The sequence below is a fragment of the Panthera tigris genome, chromosome D3 (assembly GCF_018350195.1).
Source record: "Panthera tigris isolate Pti1 chromosome D3, P.tigris_Pti1_mat1.1, whole genome shotgun sequence".
Lineage (NCBI taxonomy): Eukaryota > Metazoa > Chordata > Mammalia > Carnivora > Felidae > Panthera > Panthera tigris.
In genome coordinates, this window is record NC_056671.1 from 15,799,950 (window position 1) to 15,822,530 (window position 22,581).

Genomic DNA, 22,581 nt, shown 5'->3' on the forward strand with positions numbered 1-22,581 from the left:
TCCTGGAAAAGGGAGGGGTGCTCTTACACGGGAGATTTATCTCCTGCTTTCAGGAAGAGAAAGGGGAGGTCAGAGGGGCCTTCTTAGACCTGCTGTTTCTCAAGTGCCTTTGGCTCAAAATAATCCTGGTTCCAAAGTGGCATATTTTGGGGTGGCATCTTTGCCGGCACGTGCCCCAGCCCAAGCCACCCTGTCACAATACCTGGGCACTTTCATCCACCCTTCCAGGTGCAGGCCGCTGCTGGGCTCCTTGGTCTGGAGACCCGGGGAGTTCATTTTGTCACGGCAGAAGGCCTCGGTGAAGTGCGTGGCATACTCGGCTGGCAGGCCACAGGTGGCTGGCAAGCACGTAGAGCACTTGGGATGACACATCACCTGACATTCTGGGGAAAAGCAGTGAACAACCTGAAAACACCTTGTCGAACCCTGGACCATTCCTCCCTCTGCCAGCCAAGCCCCAGCCAGGGTCCATCGGTCGAGCCCCATCACCCAGGTAAATCCCTAAGCTTTCGCAGGAGCCAGGTCCTCCCTACAGAGAGAGGAAACATGAGAGCCAAGTGCTCTCCACCCAGTTGTCCTGGCTTCTCCCCAGGCCGCCACAAACAGGCGTGTAGAGGACCCACCGGCAAGGTTCAGCTGGAGCCAGCACCCAGCCTAAAGGTGGGGAAAGGGCAGCCTGGCAAAACGGGAGGGCTGGAAATCAGCAAAGCGCAAGGCATTTTGCACACGGGGGGTGGACACGTGAGCTGGAAACATGTATAAGCTCTCTCCTTCAACGGGAAAAGTAGCGTCCTCCCACTGGAATGAAAAGCTTCAAAATGAATGCGCTATATGGTAAAACATTTTTAAAGGAAAAAACCCACACCCATCAGATAGATTTGTTTAGGGGGAGACATGCAGGTGCCCACGGCAAACGCACCACTGCTTCTCTTACCAAGACATTTGGATGCCTGGCGCCCAAAGTGCACAGTATCCAGACACACAGCGCACTTTGTGGCTCGCATGTTCAATCCTACGTTAAATCGGTGAGGAATATTGTGGTGCATGCGCTCCTTAAGACGCCGACTGAATTCTGAAGGAAAATGTTTAAAAATTCATTAGGTGCTGCAAATGATACCGTCAAGAAAGTAAAAAGACAACCCACAGAATGGGAAAGGATATTTGGAAATCATCTCTCTGACAAGGGGCTTGTAGCTAGAATATATAAAAAGCTCTTACAACTCAATAATAAACAAGACAACCCAATTTTAAAATGGGCAAAGGATCTGACTAGAAGATAAGTAAATGATCAATAAGCACATGAAAAGATGGTCAACATGATTGGTCATTAGAAAAACACAAATCAGGGGTGCCCGGGTGGTTCAGTCAGTTGAGCATCTGACTTTGGATCAGGTCATGATCTCACAGTGCATGAGTTCAAGCCCCATGTCAGCCTCTGTGCTGACAGCTCAGAGCCTGGAGCCTGCTTGGGATTCTGTGTCTCTGTCTCTGTCTCTGTCTCTGTCTCTCTCTCTCTCTCTCTCTCTCTCTCTCTCTGCCTTCCCTCGCCCCCTCCACTACCCCCGCTTGTGCTGTCTCTGTCTCTCTCAAAATAAATAAACTTAAAAAAAAAAAGAAAAAGAAAAAGAAAGAGGGGCACCTGGGTGGCTCAGTCGGTTGAGCGACCGACTTCAGTTCAGGTCATGATCTCACGGTTTGTGAGTTCAAGCCCCGCGTCGGGCTCTGTGCTGACAGCTGGGAGCCTGGAGCCTGCTTCAGATTCTGTGTCTCCCTCTCTCTCTGCCCCTCCCCCACTCATGCTCTGTCTCTGTCTCAGAAATAAATATTAAAAAAAATTTTTTTTAAAAGAAAGAAAAACACAAATCAAAAGCACAAGGAGATGCCACTTCACACCCCACTAGGAGGTCTAGAATCAGACACATGGAAAACAAGGTGAGGGTGTGGAGAAATCCAAATCCTCATACACTGCTGGTGGGAATGTCAGGTGGTGCAGCCGCTCTGGAAGACAGTTTTGGCAGATCCTTGAAAAGTTAAAATTAGGATTGCCCAGCAATGGTGTGACCCAGCAATGCCATTCCTAGGTATATGCCCAAGAAAGCCGAAAACATATGGAGCCACAACATACAATGTTCACAGCAACGTTATTTAGGATAGCCTAAAGATGGAAACAACCCAAACGATTATCAATGGATTAATCAACAAGATCTGCTATCCATACAACAGAATATTACTCAACCAGAACAAGGTGAAGTACTAATTAATGCCGCAAGACGGGTGAGTCTCCAAAGCATTATGCTCAGTGAGACAAGCCAGACACAAAAAATATGGTATGATTTCATTTATATGAAATGTCCAGAGCAGCAAATCTATTCAGCTTAGTGCTGCCAGAGGTCTGGCAGAGGGGAGAATGAGGAGTGACTGCTAACGGGTGCAGAGTTTTGTGGGGAGGGAAAGGTTAAGGCCAAAAAATGTCCCCAAATTAGAAAGTGATGGTTGTACACCCTTAATGCACTTAATAAAAAAACATCCAATCATACACTTCAGATGAGTGAATTGTATGGCATGTGACTTTATCTCCATAAAGCTGTTAAAGAACCATTACAGCAGGTTACAGAGTGTGAAACTATTTTAACACTCACAGATGCATCTCAAGTTCTATGAATCAACTTAAAATCTCCATTATCCGGTTATTAGGAGTTGGGTATTTTTTTTTTTAATGTTTATTTATTTTTGGGAGAGAGATGCAGAGTGTGAGCGGGGAAGGTCAGAGAGAAAGGGAGACACAGAACCTGAAGCAGACTTCAGGCTCCGAGCTGTCAGCACAGAGCCCGACACAGGGCTCAAACCCACAAACCGTGAGGTCATGACCTGAGCTGAAGTCAGACGCTTACCCGACTGAGCCACCCAGGCACCGCTAGCCATATGTATTATTAATATACACTCTAAGATAACATTTTAAGTAAAAGAAGAAAGGTGTTTTGCAGTGTATAGCTTAGTGTGCTATGATATTTTAATAGAAAAAAGGGCTAAGGAAAATATGCCTATTTCCTCATACTCTTTAAGTATAATTATATAAGATACATGAATAATATGATATGCTTTCACATGCATGAACTATTGCTGGAAGAATACAGTGGTGGTCCCCGGATAAGGGAACTGACATCGGGGACAGGGGACTCACTTCTTACTCTTTATCCCTTAGTATTATTACTTGTCACTTTTACCGTATGTATGCATTTTCTTAGTGGATTAAAAACACTTTCAACCAAACTCCAAGGGCCCCTTGGGAACGTACCCTCTGGAGTCGATGACTCCTTTCTGCGGCTGGAGGGCGGGGCGAGCAGGCTCATGGCACTGGGCTGGTGCTCGGGCGACCGCACGATGGCGGACATGGCGATCTGCTGCCTCGCGGTGGCTGGCGTAGATGGGTGCGGGTGGTCTGTGGCCTTCCGGTGGGCAGCTGGAAAGAGACCAGTCCGATGCCTTCTGGTTAGCTGGGTCACCAAGAAGCCCAAACCAAGCGGACTGCCCCTGGGCTGTCTTTCAAGCCCCCGAGACCAAAAGGACACGCATCGTGCCAAATGGGCAATACCAAGGATGCTGTGAAGTTTTCACACTTGGGACATCTGGACCGAGAGCTTATGGGCCAGAACCACAGATGCTGAACTAGTACAACACATCTGCTTGAGGTGGGTCCTCTGCCTTTTCCAGAGACTTGGCGTAGAGAGTGCCCCTACCTTCCTCCCGGGCAGACCGGAGCTCGATGCGGGTCTTCTGAAGGGCTTCCTCTAGCTCTGCACAGCGAGCTTTCTCCTTCTCCAGAGCCACCTTCAGCTCATTGTACTGCAGAGGAACCTGTGTGGGCAAAGCAGGGTCCTCTTTCCGTCGACTAAATAAACCCTAGCAATGGAAACAGAGATATCTCCTAACTCCTGGAAACTGGCACTTTAGCTGAAGGAACTCTGACTCAAGAGGAGCAGACCATGAAAGCCAGGAGCATACTCACTGTAAGCGGATTTAGTAAAAATGGCATGTGAAGGGGGAAAGGGGAGACTGAACCACAGCCCGTTCCAGCCGGCTGGAAAAAAATAGGGTTTTGGAAATTTTCAACAAGAGGGCTCAAGATGCTTGCACGGCCACCACCCCTTCCTTCGGCATTCCCAAGGAGGAGAGCCATTTCCTGAGTCTTTACCCTCAAAAAATGGAAGTGGAGGATGGAGTCAGGACGGATGGTTCGGAAATCACTCTTGCCTTGAATTTGTCTCATGACGCTTAGTTACGAGACACAGAGATGAGCATTTTTTAAAAAGGAGACAAAAAACTTGAATCCTAAAATGATGTCAAAACAAGGGGCTTACTCAGAAAAAAAAAAAGCAAATGAAAAAATGAAAACGTGTACTGGACATGGAAAAAGGAAAACACAGGGAATCATGTGGCTGAAAAAAAAAAATTAACCACCAAAAATAAATGGAAACACCCTGACTACATCACATGACACAATCAGAAAACAATCCGCTGCTAAAATACAAAAGATTAAATATCAGAAGCATAACAAGCACAGACAGTCACGCGGTATGCAAGAATGTCCCTCCCCGGCAGCCACCACTGGAGGAGGCTGTTCTCGTCCCTCACCATAAAGAGAGCGCTGGGGACACGGGCGCCAACTGCCCGCTCCAGCCCCTTCTCGGGTGTTCCAGGTCACTGGGGGCTGCCACTGCTCCCCCAGGGTGGGAATGCTTTGGGAAGGAAAAGGCAGGGTCCTCAGAGACCTGTTCAGACTAAGAACACCCGGCCAAACCTCCTAAGAGGGCTCTGGTGGTTTAGGGAAGCAGGTCTTGGGTGGATCCAAAATCTGCATAGGTGCATCTGTGTATAACCCTGTCCATAGCTGGGTGGGTTTTTTTCCCCTTTCCTTTTCTTTTTGGTCAAAGTTTTTCATTTGTTTGTCTATTATCCTTCTAAAGGGATGGCGCAGCACCCTTGGAGTGGAGTGGTGTCACCTCACCTCCCTGGGTCCCAGTCTCCTGCTAGGACTCTGCCAGTCAAAAGGACTGGGCTAGATGATTTCCAGTCTCTTCTGGAGTTCCGTATATGTGCTCTGAGAATCCTACTACAGAACTGAGAACCACTCTCTCTTTCTCCTGAATCCCACACACATGACCTATCTCTCTATAGCCCTGTACCTGTGACCTGCTAATCCCTCTGGAGTCTTGTACAATGACCTCTCTGGAAACCTTTCTCTCTGCTATTACCACCCACCCCCCAATCCAGCTGCTTATTAAAAAAAAAAAAAAAAAAAGAGAGGGAGAAAGAAAAAAAATCACTCCCTTAACAGAGACAGGCACTATAATTTTAAAGGCTATGAACACAAAGTAGTTTGTTACAGACTTGATAATGACATGCCTTCCTTAAGGACTATTCTGACGATCTCAAAACCTATTTTCAACCCAACATAAAACTAGAAAAATGTGCATTTTGTTTTCATGGATGTTTCTGTAATTATCTCTCACAACGGTATTTCATGAATCATAAGGACTGAGAAAACCTCCCGACTTTTCTAACACTCGGACCCACCTTTTTCTTTTTAGCGGGCTGGTCCATTTTGGCTTGCAGAAAATCAATGAGTTTGGTTTGTTGAGAAATAGTACCTTCCATTTTCACTTTTTCATGAGAATAGAGAACCTAAAATTCATAAAAACAAAAAAATAAGCTTGGCCCTAGAAAGAAGTATACTTGCAAATTTGGTACTTTAAACAAATAAAAAATAAAGTCATTAGGATAGTAGCAAATGAACATTCAACACAAACCACACTGCACCAATATTTACTCAGTCCTATTCTTACAGCCCAAAACAAACAAACAAAAGGAATGATACATGGACAGGTAGGTGAAAAAGTAAAACGAGCCAGGGGTTAATATTAGAATCTCGGGCATGATCATGATAGAAATTTTCCAACATCTCTGAATGTTTGGAAAGTTTCCCAATGAAATATTGGGGGAAACACACAATAACATACAATATAAAGATAGCGACCGTTTCCCCAGATGGCTTTTGGCCATCACGCTTTGCCTCCGCAGACAATCTTTAAGCCAATTCCCTCCGCTGGTTCTCACCTGAATGTTTTCCAGCTGGTACTCCAGATCGCTCCTTTCCGTCTTCAGCAGATCAGCCCGGTCTAGGGCTTCCTGCAGCCCTTGAGTCAGACGGAAGATGTGATTCTTCTGCAGATCCATCTGCTGCTGTAATTTGGCTTGCTAGTGGGGAGGAAGGCCAAGACAGAGTCTCGGTACCACGGAGAATACAGCTTGGTCCCCCACTGTTAGCTTGTTGCCAAACTAATTGCAGGCATGGCACCAAATTTGGCTTTTGAAATCATCTCTTTCCAGAATTACCGATGGTCTTCTGTTCCAAATTGGTGCATGGCACCGATAAGAAGAATCTGCCCAGAAATCTCTGATGGCCAGCAAGTCACGGGATCCCCACCGTAACAAGAAATCCAGGCTGGTGGTCTGCCTTCCCAGAGTTACAATTAAGGACATTTGGGTATGTACGATATGGCCCATCTGAGGTGCCCTCTGAGATGCTGTGAATTACTGCCATGACAGCTAAGCTCCAATTTGTCCTTGGGGTTTTGGGGTTTGTTTTTTTTTTTTTAAAAAAGATCTGTTTATTTTTGAGAGAGAGAACGCAAGTGAGGAAGGGGCAGAGAGAGAGGGGGACAGAAGATCCAAAGTGGGCTCTGTGCTGACAGCAGCAAGCCACACGCGGGGCTCAAACTCATGAGTCGCAAGATCATGACCTGAGCCAAAGTTGGGTGCTCCACCAACCGAGTCACCCAGGTGCCCCCTGGGTGACATACTCAGTGCCACCATGCCCGGTGTACCCCAGATGTTCAAGGAATTCTCGTAATCTCTCTCCCTCCTTTGTCCTCTTTCCTTCCCTCCATCCAGTTTGGGCTTCCCTCTCACTTCCCCATCTGCCTTCCCCGTGCCAGCCTCCTCCACCAGCCTCCCCCATCAGTCCTTCATAAAGCAAGAGATACTGTCAGCAGCCAGAGATCACCTGGCCTGTGTGCCAACTTAGAATTTATGAATCAAACCAGAACCCCTAAAATGCAGGGGGGAGGGGACGCAGGGGGACAGCTAAGATTACCTCTTAAAGGGAACTATGAGTCCCTTACAGTGCAAGTGATTTCCACAAATTACCCTCTTTAGTTTCTTCCCACTATTTTAGGACAACATTAATTACTACACAGGAAGCAGAGAAACAGGAGCTGGGGACAAAAATTGGTTTGGTGACAGCCAGGCCCAAAATATTTCTCTAGAATAAACACATCAACTGTCCGTGAGCTTTCCAAGAAACAGACTGCTTATTTACTATAATAAAAAACAAGAGTGACAGGTTGCTCAGTGGAATGTTTTTCAAAGCCATTTACTTGCTTCCCAGAGAGAGGGAAATGGGGGCTATTCATGGGTCAGTGCTGGACTGAATGCAGGGCGTTGGACCTGTCCAACAATTCCACGAGGTGACAGGAGACCGGGAGGGTGCATGAGGGAGCTGGATCACGGAACCAGAGCACCAAACGACCGCGGTGGTTGAAAGGATGGATCAAAACCAACAAGAAAAAGTTCAAAAGGACAGTATTCTTTGAAAACACTGACTGATAAACGCCAGAATATAAAGATGTTTACTCAAAAAACGCAAGCTTACAGAAGGGTTGGTGGCGATGTCACAGGTCAGTGGGTGTCAGTGGTGTGATAGAGCTATCCAAAGAGCCCAGGGTAACTGGCAGAGGCTTACAGAGCCCAGAATGGAGCTGGAAATATCCCACTGGGCCCCATGTTGCTCATACCCTGTGGACTTTTAGAAACTCTCTTTGGAAAGATAAATCTACCAGAAAAGAACATCTCAAACTTGGAGGGACTTGAAATGTTTCAATTAGGTAAGAGAAGGTGGTCTGGCATGGGGGAGCTACTCAGATATCTAACTGACTGTCACAGAGATAATAAACGTAGTTCTCTCCTAGAACTATCACAAGGACTGTATGAGCCAAAGCATGAAAAGGGCACTTGGCGTATAGTAATTGCTACTTAAACATTAGTTTTTTGGAGGCATCTGGGTGGTTCAGTCAGTTAAGTGTCCAACTCTTGATTTCAGCTCAGGTCATGATCTCACAGTTCAGGAGTTCAAGCCCTGTGTTGGGCTCTGGGCAGACAGCACAGAGTCAGCTTGGGATTCTCTCCCTCTCTCTCTGCCCCTCCTCTGTTTGTACTCTCTCTCTCTCTCTCCCTCAAAAATATGTAAACATTTAAACATTATTTTTTTATTAATCAAGTAATTTGATTATTATTTGGTATTACTCTATTTTAGGTGTAAATACCAGACTCAAATGTTTCAATGAAACAGAACCAGTGGTTGGAAGTTATAGGCTTTAGTTCATAATAAGACAGAACTTTCTAAGAATTAAAGTTGTTGAAAAAATGGGTCAGGATATCCAAAGGCACATGCACTCAGGCAGAGGTTCAACCAGGCCCACCAGTGAGGAATGTTGGGGAAGGGATTCTCTGCCTTGGACAGGAGGTTAATTTGACCAGGATTAGCAAATGGACTTTCACCTCTGGCGTTACCTCTGACAGCCTGATAGTAGCTATTGAATGTCATGTCAAAAAAAGTTTCTGAAGCCATTTTGGGTCCAGGAGGAAATCTGGGAGAAAGATCCATTAGCAAAGTCTGCCAGGGCCAGGGATGAAGGGAACAATGGAACAAGGGCTGGAAATTTGGGTTCTGTGACATAAAAAAAACAAAAACAAAAACAAAAAACACCTTCTTTCCAACCCTGAGACTGTGATTCTGACCCCACTTACAAGTCTCTATACCTAATGAAGAGGATATGGTTAACTTAAGAAGACGACAAACAAGCAAAGACAAAAAAGAGAGAGACAAACCATGAAACAGACTATTTAAGTATGGAAGACAAACTGATGGGAACTAGAGGGGAGGTAAGTGAGGGGATGGGAGAAATAGGGGATGGGGATTAAAGAGTACACATATCACAATTTAAAAAAAGACATGCTAGGAGCGCCTGGGTGGCTCAGTCGGTTGAGCGTACAACTTCAGCTCAGGTCATGATCTCACAGCTCATGAGTTCAAGCCCCACGTTGGGCTCTGTGCTGACAGCTCAGAGCCTAGAGCCTGCTTCAGATTCTGTCTCCCTCTCTCTCTGCCCCTCCCCTGCTCATGCTTTGTCTCTGTCTCAAAAATAAATAAAAACGTCAAATAAACATTTAAAAAAAGACATGTTTTAACATATCTTGAAATCAAGACATGACATCTAGACACATAGATAGCTTTTTGACAAAGGTGTCAAGAAAATGTAGTGAGGAAAAGAGAGTCTTCTCAACAGATGGTACTGGAGTAACAGAATAGCTCTATGGAAAAAAGTGAACCTCTGCTCTCCTGCCATACGTAAAAATTAACTCGAAAGACATCCTAGACCTACAAATAAAAGCTAAAACTAGAAAACTTCTAGGAGAAAATAGAGAAAATAATATCTTTGACTTTAGGATAAGCATAATTTTCTTTTTTTATAGATATAATTTATTGTCAAAGTGGTTTCCATACAACACCCAGTGCTCATCCCAACAGGTGCCCTCCTCAATGCCCATCACCCACTTTCCCATCCCCCCCACCCCCCATCAACCCTCAGTTTGTTCTCAGTATCCAAGAGTCTCTTATGGTTCGCCCCTCTCCCTCTCTGTAACTTTTTCTTTTCCCCTTCCCCTCCCCCATGGTCTTCTGTTAAGTTTCTCAAGATCCACATATGAGTGAAAACATATGGTATCTTTCTCTGACTGACTTATTTCACTTAGCACAATACCCTCCAGTTCCATCCACGTTGCTGCAAATGGCCAGATTTCATTCTTTCTCTTTGCCAAGTAGTATTCCATTGTATATATAAACCACATCTCCTTTATCCATTCATCAGTTGATGGACATTTAGGCTGTTTCCATAATTTGGCTATTGTTTAAAGTGCTGCTATAAACATTGGGGGTACATGTGCCCCTATGCATCAGCACTCCTGTATCCCTTGGGTAAATTCCTAGCAGAAGCATAGTTTTCTTAAAGAGGACACAGAAAACATAATCCATTTTAAAAACTGATAAATTTAACTTCCCCAAAATTAAGAGCATTTGCTCTTTGAAAGATACTGTTTGAAAAGACAAGGCAAGCTATAGAGTGGGTGAAAGATTCACCATCCATACATGTGGCAAAGGGTTATTATCAAGAATTCTTTAAAAATTTTCCTCGGGGGGTGGGGGGGTATCTGGGCAGCTTAGTTCGTTGATCCAGAGCTTCTGACTCTTGATTTCAGCTCAGGTTGTGATCCAGCGGCATGGGATAGAGCCCAGTGCTAGGCTCTGCACTAAATGTGGAGCCTGCTTAAGATTCTGTCTGTCTCTCTCTCTCTGCCCTTCTCCCCTGCAGGCATATGTGTTCACTCTCTCTCCCATTAAAAAAAACAAAAAACAACTTTACTTGGAAGTAACTACCCAAAAGATTTGAATTTACACTTCCCAAAAGAAGATATATGTACGACAAATATGTGGAAAGATGTTTATCATCACTCATTAAAGAAACGTAAGTTAAAACCACAATGTGATACTGTAATATATGCACTAGAAAGGCAAAACAATACTGTTATGGGGTCAGAACTGCCACACGAAGACTTGGACACCATTTTTCATAGATTTATGTATAATAACTAAAAAAATGACAACTATTCAAAGGTTCATTAACAGGTGAATGGATAAATGATGGTATACCCATACAATGAATTACTGCTTAGCAATAAAAAGCAATGAACGGCTAATACATTCATCAACATCAATAAATCACATAAGCATGTTCAACTAAACTAAAGAATCCAGATACAAGAGTGTACAGAGTATAACTCCACTTCTATGAGATTCTAGGAAAAAAACAAAAACAAAACAAAAACAAAAAAACTATCTATAGTGACAAAAAGCAAGTCAGCGGGTACCTGGGGCCAGACCCGGAAGGTATGGACTAGAAGGGGGATGAGGAACTTTTTTAGATGATGAAAATGTTTTATATTTTCGTTGCAGTGAGGATTAACCAGGCATTTACATTAAAACAATTATATATATAATTATATGTATGTATATACATATAGAGCAAACTTAGGTTAAGCCCTTGGTCACATGCTTACAAAGTGCACACCACGACCAGGGATCCTAGCCACATTCTGGACGATAAATATCATTCTTTGTTTCATAATGGTTTCAAGTGTCAGTAAAATCTGCCTCAAACTCAGTGTCAGCCAGATGTCTGTGCTCAGAAATCTATCTGTGAAGTACAGACTGGGAAGCTGGAAATGTTCTCATGTCGTTTACAAGTGAGAAAGAGGGGACTGAATCAGGATCCCAGCATGCTATTCCAAGCCTTGTCACTGACTCACCATGTAACCTTGGACCAAAGTATTGAGCTGTCAGAGCCAGCTCTCCTTCCTCGGAAGGAAAATAGGACGGGCGGGATCATTGATTATTTCCGTTCTGTTTCCAACATGTGCCTAAAGCAGGGACATTGCCTATTCATTCCAGATAAAAGACCATCATTCTCTACTTGACCACCAGGTAGATTTTTAAATTTGTATTATAGTGTTCTTAATGCTGCCTTTGGTGAGCCTTCCACTCAGGATATATTGAGATATGCCTAATTTTATTTTAAAAACCTTTATTGCGGTACAATACGCATAAAATTTACCGTTTTAACCATTTGTAAGTGCACAGTTCAGTGGCACTAAGGACATTCACGTGGTTACGCAACCCTTGCCAGCATCCACCTCCAGACCTCTCCCAAACGCCCACCCATGTTTTTTAAAGTATCATTCTGTAAGGTATTTTATTCTCACCTGCAAAATTTTCACCACATTTTCCCAAGTTGATAGTTTAGCAATATTATTTCTATCAGCACATATCATAATAAAACCTCAACTAATGAGAACAGGTAATCTGGTTAACTGAACTATCTGGCTCACTATGGGTTAAACAAAACCATCTTGGAATCTCATTTCTCATTAAATATCTTTACAAAGCATGTATGTCCTGGTTGGTCAATTCTAGTGAACAAAACAGAGTCGTCGGTGATCCAACATATAGGGCTTTGGTTGGGATCAGGACATCGTCAGCAACTTAAATAGACATTTTCAGAATTCTGTTAAAAGGTCCAGGAAATAATGTAAGGGATGGGTTCAGAAGATCAATTTGAGCTTTTCATTCTATGTCTCAAAGGCAGGACATAAATTTTTTTTTTTTTTAATGGAGTTAAATGAATGTTCAAAAGTCTTCATGAAATTTGGTACTCAACACAATCTGGTCAAGTCTCTGCCCTGTGCATGAAGCTAATTTACATGGATGTTCTACCAGCCTGAAAACTTAATATACTTTAGATATTAACTCTAAAAGAACAATTTAACTCAATATTCAGTCACCTGTATATTTAATAAGCTTCCATGGGGCACATACTCTTCTGTGCTCTATGTTCTATTAAGCACTATGTGAGAGGACACAAGTGACAAAGGCCGTCTAGCCTCTGTGACACATTCTTTGAGCCTGTTAAATACCTTCAAAAAGGTATTAAGTGACCACCTTACTTCTCCTTGAAAATTCCAACTTCAAAGATTGAACATCTAATATGGATCTGACCATCTAAACACAACAAATTTTCATCTTCAAAAGTCCACCTGGCTCCATTTCCCAGGTGTTTCACACTCACCTCTTCCAGAAGCCTCTGTTTGAGCTCCCGTTCAGTCTCCAGTTTCTGCTGTAAACTTCGGGCGTTCATTTCAAGCATGGCATGTTTCTTCTCCAGATCATTGAGCTGGGCATTTGGAAAAATTGGCCATGAGATCATATTTAGAAATGCTAGATGCTAATGACTTTTGAAAATTTCCATAAAGCTTCACATGTAAAGAATCAAGTTCTGAAGATCAGAATATAAATGTTGTTTTCTAAAAGTATAGTATCACAAAGGTCCATGTTGCAGATAAGCCTTGTACGGGGATGGGATTATTGCTAAGGGATGCATAAGTAACTATGACAAGTTCGAGGACAGGGATGATCACCTTGGCTGAATTTAATTAAACTATCAAATGCTGAATACTTACTATTGCACAGCATTATATTGGGCTCTTGTGATGAAAGAATGGACAAAGTCTCTCAAGAATCTTACAAACAGTCACAAAGTGGGAGACTGACCATAAATAGACCTATACACAATGACTGCTTTGTCACATGATATTTTCGGTAAGAGAGGTATGGAGAAGAATTATTCTTCCTGAATTACAGTCATCAAGAAAAGACTGTATTGGGGCGCCTGGGTGGCTCAGTCGGTTGAGCATCCGACTTTGGCTCAGATCATGATCTCGCAGTTCGTGAATTCGAGCCCTGCGTCAGGCTCTGTGCTGACAGCTCAGAGCCTGGAGCCTGCTTCAGATTCTGTGTCTCCCTCTCTCTCTGCCCCTTCCCTGCTCATGCTCTGTCTCTCTCTGTGTCTCAAAAATGAATAAACATTAAAAAAATTAAAAAAAAAAAAAAAAAAGAAAAGATTGTATTGGGGCACCTGGGTGGCTCAGTCGGTTAGGCATACAACTTCAGCTCAGGTCACGATCTCACGGTTCATGAGTTCGAGCCCCGCATCGGGCTCCGTGCTGACAGCTCGGAGCCTTGAGCCTGCTTCGGATTCTGTGTCTCCCTCTCTCTCTCTGCCCCTCCCGCACTCACAGTCTCTGTCTCTCTCTCTCTCTCTCAAAAATAAATAACATTAAAAAAAATTTTTTTTAATAATAAAAGATCATATCAATGTCTGGGGTCATAAAGGATGGGCAAACTTTGCTAGAGAGTCCTCTAGGAACAGTTAAATAGAAAAAAAATATTCAAGTTAAACACAAAAAGGTTCATTTACCGCTAAATACTACATTTTGTTTCCTCACGGGTTAAAAAAAAAAAAGTAAGCCAGTATCGAGGAACTCCAGAGTGTTCCTGAGGGGCAAGCTCTAGCCTTGAATCCAATCATTTTATTTCTATGAAATTTTATTTCTATAAGAAAAAATCACGGATATCCACAAAGTTTATGTTCATGATAGTGTTATGTATAATGGCAAAAAGCTGAAAGAAGCTCAAAGTTCCCACACAAGTGGAATGATTTAAAAAGGTATTTTTGTCGAAAAATCTATACACTGAAAACTATAGAAAGCTTATGAAAGAAATTGAAGAAGACATAAAAAAATGAAAAAAGATTCCATGCTCCTGGACAGGAAGAACAAATATTGTTAAAATGTTGATACTACCCAAAGCAATCTATATATTCAATGCAACCCCTATCAAAATAACACCAGCATTCTTCACAGAGCTAGAACAAACAATCCTAAAACCTGTGTGGAACCAGAAAAGACCCCGAATAACCAGAGCAATCTTGAAGAAAACCAAAGCAGGAGGCATCACAATCCCAGACTTCAAGCTATACTACAAAGTTGTAATCATCAAGACAGTGTGGTACTGGCACAAAAACAGACACTCAGATCAATGGAACAGAATAGAGAACCCAGAAATGGACCCACAAACATATGGCCAACTACTCTTTGACAAAGCAGGAAAGGATATCCAATGGAATAAAGGCAGTCTCTTCAGCAGGTGGTGCTGGGAAAACTGGACAGCAACATGCAGAAGAATGAACCTGGACCACTTTCTTACACCATACACAAAAATAAACTCAAAATGGATGAAAGAGCTAAACATAAGACAGGAAGCCATCAAAATCCTAGAGGAGAAAGCAGGCAAAACCTCTTTGACCTTGGCCGCAGCAACTTCTTACTCAACATGTCTCCAGAGGTAAGGGAAACAAAAGCAAAAATGAACTCTTTGTACCTCATCAAAATAAAAAACTTCTGCACAGTGAAGGAAACAATCAGCAAAACTAAAAGGCGACTGACAGAATGGGAGAAGATATTTGCAAACGATATATCAGATAAAGGGTTAGTATCCAAAATCTATAAAGAACTTATCAAACTCCACACCCAAAAAACAAATAGTCCAGTGAAGAAATGGGCAAAAGACCATTAATAGACACTTCTCCAAAGACATCCAGATGGCCAACTGACACATGAAAAAATGCCCATCACTCATCGTCAGGGAAATACAAATCAAAACAACAATGAGATAGCACCTCACACCTGTCAGAGTGGCTAACATTAACAACTCAGGCAATGACAGATGTTGACGAGGATGCGGAGAAAGAGGATCTCTTTTGCATTGTTGGTGGGAATGCAAGCTGGTGCAGCCACTCTGGAAAACAGTATGGAGGTTCCTCAAAAATTAAAAATAGAACTACCCTACATCCCAGCAATTGCACTACTAGGTATTTATCCACAGGATACAGGTGTGCTGTTTCAAAGGGGCACATGCACCCCCTGTTTATAGCAGCACTATCAACAATAGCCAAAGTATGCAAAGAGCCCAAATGTCCATCGATGGATGAATGGATAAAGAAGATGTGGTATACACACACACACACACACACACACACACACACACACACACACACAATGGAATATTACTCGACAATAAAAAAGAATGAAATCTTTCCATTTGCAACTATGTGGGTGGAACTAGAGGGTATTATGCTAAGCAAAATCAGTCAGAGAAAGACATCCTCACTCATATGAGGATTTTAAGATACAAAACAGATGAATAAAAGGGAAGGGAAGCAAAAACAATATAAAAACAGGGAGGGGGACAAAACATAAGAGACTCTTAAATATGGAGAACAGAGGGTTGTTGGAGGGATCGTGGTGGGGGGGGGGAGGATGGGCAAATGGGTAAGGGTCACTAAGGACTCTACTCCTGAAATCATTTTTTACTATATGCTAACTTGGATGTAAGTGAAAAAATAAATTAAAAAAAAAAAAAGGTACCTCTGTGTTGTTGTTTAGGGGTTTTTTAGAACTAAATGTTCAAAAAACATTCAGTAACTCAGGAAAAGCCCCTAGTTATAGGTTTGTTTTTTTTAAAAAAAATATGCAAAGCTGCTTACATAGTAAGAATCTAAATTTGTAAAAACATATGTATGCATAAACATATTATGCAAAGGAAAAGCCACAAATAAATTCACCAATAGAACAGTGGTTCTATTGCCAGTCATTTTCTCCTTTACTTTTCTATGGTTTCTAGATCTGCCACAATGACCTCAAATGGTTATTTTTATAATCACAAAATAACAAAGAGTTATACAGAATACAAATTTTAGATTACTGCTTTGAGTGTGTGTGTGTGACAGAGAGAGAGAGAGAGAGAGAGAGAGAGAGAGAGAACACACATGTGAGAGCCTGGGTATATACATGAAATCTCTTTGATCGTCACTTTTGTTATCTGTAACATTGGGGCATCTATTCAAAATCTGTTTCAAGACTTAGATAAGTCTCCAGAACACTGGTACCTTGCTCTGTGAACATTAATATGGCGTGCTAAATGGACAGGACATGTGTATTTCCAGTGTGAAATACTGTGTGCCAGTGTGGCCGTCAGAGCCTATCGTGTCCCTGGACTCGGAGCACAGAAAGGCCTGGCTGCCTGTTACTGCAACAATGGAAGGAGCATTCGTTCTTGTCACTGAGCACTTTCCGATGCTTGACATTAAATCCAACAATCAATCCACAACTTAAATCCAGAAACCAGTTGCCAGAAAACAAGAGCTGTGTGCCCAGATCAAAATCTGGACCTCAGGGGGCCCAGACAGGCAGATGTGAAAGAAGTCACTGGCTGACTGTGACACCCCAGTCCCCGCCACACCTCCCAAGCTATCGCCAACCAAGGATGTCCAATGGTGGACCATAATCCCAAGGCTTTACAGGACTGAGTGAATTTATGTTTGTGAAATATGTGGACCACGGACTGCACCTGAATTTGTGTCGAGCACACCTTCTAAAAGATGGAGATGAAATCGTTCTCCTAAAAGGAAAGGGATGGGCACTGACCTTGTCAGAGAGGCTCTCGGCTTTTAGCTTCTGCTCTTTGAGGGCCTGCTGCAGAGCGAGAATCTCAGCCTTGTGCTCCTTCACCGCCAGCTCCACCACCTGGCGGGACTCAGTGATCCGCTGATCGGCCCTCGCCCTGCCGGAAAAGCACAGGCCTGTTTCAGAAGCCCCACCATCACCAAGCTCCACCATCACCATCTAGAAAAAAGAAGGGGGCCCATCTCTAATTCCAATAAGCAACCGAACAGGCTGCGGGCTGGATAGATGCCCAATCCCGATTCCAAGTTCCAAATTCTGTCTTGCTTTCTCACTGCTTACAGAGCGAAGATTTGACCCATTTTAGGTCTTGGGTAAAAATACTCTTAACAGGTAAAGTTCCTGTTAGTACTCACTTGGAGGTTGAAGCGGAAATTTTTCCAAAAGCAACTGGACTGATAGGATAACAAGACTGGCACAGCCTCCCATGGGACTGGAAAGGAAATGAGGTCCCACCGAAGGACCAGGGTGCAGAGGACCACGGGAGACCCAATGGAGCAAACATTTCCTCTCCTTTAAGCATATGCAGTAAATTAATTGTTTTGGGTGCTTATTAGGGAAACTCAAATATGATTAATATATCTGTAAATAAGGTTAGAGAATAGAAAAACTAGAAGAAAACTAGAAAAATTGCTGCCTTTCCCTATTTTAGGTCTTGTGTTTTGCTACTTCCATATCTGGGCTTCTACAGTCTCCTCCACTGGCCAGCACTCTCCTCCCCTCCCCTGCAAACCCAAATCTTACTCAGCCTTCAAGGATTAAACTCAAAAGGCCATGTCCTCCATAAAACCTTGCTCAATTACTCCTGTTGCAAGGAAGTTCTCCTTGCTCTGTATTCCAGAGCATAAGCATACTGCTCTCCTGGAACGCCCTGCTCTCTATTTTGAGGTGGTAAATATCTGAATGCATAATTCATCTTTTCTGCGAAATTTGCCTCTTGAGGACAAGAATTAAGAATTCTCTTCACTCATCTCTGTATCCCATGTAACATCAAAATGGGGAAGGGGGGGGAAGGAAAAGCCAAGATCTTTCACAAGTGCCCCCGAAAGTATACATGAAATGTCTTCCTGAGCACAGCCTGTAATTATACCTTCCATGAGTAGTTGTGTGTTTCCTGATGCTGAAGCCAGCTCCCGACCCTCAAAATTATCTCTGAGGGACTCTAGAAACAGCTCCGATAAGAGCTTCACTTGAAGGTAAGAGCGGGGGCGGGGGGGGGGGGGTGGTGTCTGCGTGAAAGCAACCAGAATGTACCATGAGGACTCAGGGTAAACAAGAATAGGAGGTCTTAAACCAGCAGCCCCTCACAGCAGCAAATACCCTGAGAGGAAGAATGTCGAAAAACCTTAGTATTTCTACCAGTGCCTCTTGAAACTTAAGGGTCTCATCTTTTGCCTCTAATCTTTTCTAGTTTGACTGACTTGGCGTAGATTAAACATCCGACACATTTGGTTGAATCTAGTACGTCCCAGTAAATGTGGGAAAATACCCAAATGAGTCTGATGGAGTCCAGCTAAACGAGTGACATTTCCATGCCTACTGTATCTTGCTTAAGGAGTTCAGAGGGTCCCAGGAAAGTCAGTTTCAGAGGAAGGTGACACTAGTGAGGTTATGAAGGACGGACACAATTCCGTTGTGCAGACATGACATCATGGGGCTAACTCCAGCCAGCACACTGTGCCTCTGTGCACGCTGGAAAATGGGACCTATTCCTCAAGACCATTTATTTCTATCTGTTGGTAAACTGTCATAATATGCCCATTTTGTTAGACCAAAACACTTTCCTGCCAAGAGCTGTAACACTGTCATAAGCAATCTTCACATCTACAATGTCTTCAGTGTGGATGGCACCCCCTAGGGCTAGGAAGTATATGACCTGCAGGATCACAGCCCCAGCGGAAAGGGGATTCTATGCCAGGGGACTATGGAAGCGAAAGTGGCAGAGAAAAGATACTGTTTGAACTTATTATTATTATTATTATTATTATTATTATTATTATTTATTATTATATTTCCTACCAAGAAACAAAAAAATTATTCTTATAGGGGCACCTGGGTGGCTCAGTCTGTGGGGCATCCGACTTCGGCTCAGATCATGATCTTGTGGTCTGTAGGTTGGAGCCCCGTGCTGGGCTCTGTGCTGACAGCTCGGAGCCTGGAGCCTGCTTCGGATTCTGTGTCTCCCTCTCTCTCTGCCCCTCCCCTGCTCACATTTAGTCTCTCTCTTTCTCAAAAATAAGTAAATATTAAAAAAAAAAAAAGGTTTTTTTAACTATTCTTGTAGAGAAGCTGTTCTCAGCCAAGGGTGATTTTGCCCCTCGGGAGACACTGGACAATGTCTGGAGACGTTTTAGGTGTCACAATTTGAGGAAGGGTTGCTACTGGCACGTGGTGGGTAAAACCAGGGATGAGGCTCCCGTTTGACAACATGCAGGACGGCCCCCACAACAAAAGATTATCTGGGCCAAACGGTCAATGGTGCCAAGACTGAGTAACCCTAGTATAGATGGGTGACTAGCTTTACACATGAGCAGGATTAAAATGGTCATAGTCTTGCCATGTGGTCACAATGATAACAAACCTGAGGAAGAAGTTTCTGCAAAGAGAGGACTGAGATATTTGCCCTGCTCTGACTTGTAGGCCTCTACACAGAGTAAAAGGACACCAGCTACTAGTTACTACCCCAGAATCCAAGTGACACTGACCATACTTACCACTAGGATGACCCACCCACCCTGGGTTGTCCAAGGGTCTCCCAGCTTTAACACGGAAAGTCTTGTATCCTAGAAACTTCACTCGGTCCTGAGCAAGCTGGGACCGGTGGGCACCCTGTTCGCAACGCTCAGGTGGTCCTGGTGAAGCTGCCGGTCACTGGCTTTCTACAAACAGGAAGTCCCACCTGCTCTGCTTCTCGGTGTCCAGCATCCTCTGTAACTCTCGAACCCGACACTCAAACTGGGACTTCTCGTCACCAAGGACACTCCTCCACGCCTCCCACTGACGCTCTTTTTCCAGCAGTTCGTCGTTTAGGGCCTCCAGGTCCATGACCTGTTCTTCCAGCATCGTGCAAGTGGTCTTCAGAGCCTCCATCGTCTGCAAATCAGTACCACTCAGTTGTGCCTTGTATCAAATGAGGATTTCCTGGATGTTACTTTTGTTGGATCAGTGTCAGAAAAAGCACAAGTTTCTAACTATAGTCTGAAAATACAGTTTATCTTTTTCTTCTACAAACCAAGGGGACAAGAATGGATAAAGGGCCATTTCTGCCACCATGTTAACGGCAGAACCCAAAGCAAGCCAGAGGGAAGAGACCACACTTCCAAGTGGTCCAGGGCACCTGGGAGGCTTCAGGTCATGATCCCAGTGGGGTCGTGGGAATCGAGTCCCATGTCGGGCTCTGCACTGAGCATGGAGCCTACTTAAGATTCTCTTTCTCTTTCTCTCTCTCTCTCTCTCTCCCTGTATCTCCGCCCCCCTCCCCCCCTCTAAAAAATCTTTAAAAAATAAAAGTCATGTGGCTCACACTGGTGTCCCAAAACATTTTATTTTGCTTTTACTTTTTTTAAATCAAAATTAAGAAGAACGACCCACTTTTAAAAGCCACATTTCCAAACCCCCCAAGCCCTCAAAACGTAGACATGACTATGAAAAAGAGCCCCCATCTAATGGACAAGGCTCAGTCTTAGATCCCTTGGGAGAGGTGTACCAGGTGCCTGCTCTAAATTCTAAAGGGATCGGGGTGCCTGGGTGGCTCAGTCGGTTAATCGGCCGACGTCAGCTCAGGTCATGATCTCACGGCTCGTGAGTTCGAGCCCCGCGTTGTGCTCTGTGCTGACAGCTCAGAGCCCGGAGCCTGCTTTGGATTCTGTGTCTCCCTCTCTCTGCCCCTCCCCTGCTCACGCTCTGTCTCTCAAAACTGAATAAAAGTTAAAAAAAAATAAACAAAATGTAAAGGGATCAAAGGGTGTCAGGGATCTCTGACACTATTTACTGTCCTCACTTGCTTCTGGCTGGTGAGCTGCATCTCTCTCTCCGTAATCTCGCGGCGGAGATGGTCCACTTCGCTTCGTAGCTGTACTATCTCATCGTTGGCGCCAGAAGCCTCGTCGAGTTGTTTGGACAAGTAGAAATTTTGGTTGTTGAGCTCAGCGTTGTCCTCGGTCAGCTGGTTTAGCTGCTCCTCCAGGTCTGTGATTACCTAAAAGAGGAGAGGAATCCAGTTCTGCATCAAGCAAGTGGATTTAAAATGAGAAGCTGCTTCTAGAGCCAATGACTTTAGAGCCTATGTGACACTGGCAGTCCACGGGCCACTCCTGTTTGCTTCTCCAGCCCCGGCAGCCAAGGCCACGCCCACCCACTTAGCACTGACACACACGTGCCGTGGGGGAAAACGAAAAGTCTCTGATTCTTTCTAACTCAGGATCCATCTGGAAGATGTGGCTAAAGTAAATCAAGCAAGAGTGACTGCCGTATGGAAGGGGCTAAACTTTAAATGAGATCAGGTTCACGGACAATAATACAATGTGGAACATGTGAGCCGAGGAAAGGCATCTAACAGACTGGTATCACAGTCAGCTAATTAAACTACAATGGCCCCGGCACCATCCACAGGACACTGGAACCGGAGATAGTCTGAGAAAGCAAAATAAGTTCTTATCAAGGAGGACTGACCCCGGAGGACACCAAGAGTTATTTTAATATCTCGGCAATAAATTTAATTTCATGCAACAAAAGAAAAAAAATTTAAGGGAAGCTCAGAATAATCCTGAAAATAGTGTACTGTGGCATCACTTGAATGGTTTTTGTTATACAGTTAGCTATCAGAAAATGGGAAGGCATGTATATGAAATTGTCATTTTATTGAGAGATGTAATCTGGCTTTGCTAAGTTATTTCCCCGCTCGATGGCAGAATGACTTCGATGTCAGTGCATTCGGCGTTTCCTATTCTCTTTGCTGAGGTTCAGTATCAGCACTTGCAGAGCTTTTATATCCAATACTTTCAAAGTTTAAGGGCAATTTTCTAATAATGGTTGGAATGAGGCACAGAGGCAGTAAATTAAATTTTACGTAACAAAAAGAAGTAAATTAAAAGGAAGTGCCTTGAAGCCTACGGTTTATTAATTGCTTCCAATTTTCAAACCTAGAGTAGACTTAGTTTATGAAATGTTGCCACTGTTTCCATGACTAATTCCCTATTTTAACCCCCTTTGATTATCAATTTAAAAAAATCTTCCCAGGCACATAGAATTAAAGAACATCAATTAAGCACATTTGTTCGATGCGGCTCAGAAAACAGAGCTTTTCATTTTGTTAACTGAGCTGATAGGCTTTTAATGTAGTAAGTGGTCTAGTAATTTGTATTTTAATGTCAAAAGCCCTGTTAATTCCTACTGTACTGGTTTGAGGTGCGCTGTCAGCTACAAGACGGGGAATAAAGGTTATCTGGTTGGATCCTTAGCTACAGATCCTTCTTTACCGGGGGAAGAAAATAG

The 22,581-nt window shown here is 43.6% G+C and overlaps 1 protein-coding gene across 10 annotated transcripts in view; it reads right to left on the reverse strand.

Annotated features, from left to right (window-relative positions):
* Positions 1–22,581, reverse strand: part of CIT (citron rho-interacting serine/threonine kinase) — a 162,515-nt gene that overhangs the window by 19,878 nt on the left and 120,056 nt on the right. For 4 of the 10 annotated variants that reach the window (XM_042963234.1, XM_042963232.1, XM_042963233.1 and 1 more), the window contains 10 exons: positions 21,089–21,286; positions 19,988–20,208; positions 17,053–17,188; positions 12,798–12,902; positions 6,115–6,255; positions 5,575–5,682; positions 3,738–3,900; positions 3,296–3,460; positions 935–1,072; positions 203–383 (listed from right to left, as the gene is read on the reverse strand). In XM_042963234.1, the coding sequence (XP_042819168.1) occupies positions 203–383; positions 935–1,072; positions 3,296–3,460; positions 3,738–3,900; positions 5,575–5,682; positions 6,115–6,255; positions 12,798–12,902; positions 17,053–17,188; positions 19,988–20,208; positions 21,089–21,286 (1,556 nt within the window). The remainder of the gene's footprint in view (positions 1–202; positions 384–934; positions 1,073–3,295; positions 3,461–3,737; positions 3,901–5,574; positions 5,683–6,114; positions 6,256–12,797; positions 12,903–17,052; positions 17,189–19,987; positions 20,209–21,088; positions 21,287–22,581) is intronic. The other 6 variants (XM_015542629.2, XM_015542627.2, XM_042963239.1 and 3 more) reach the window with 2 other exon arrangements.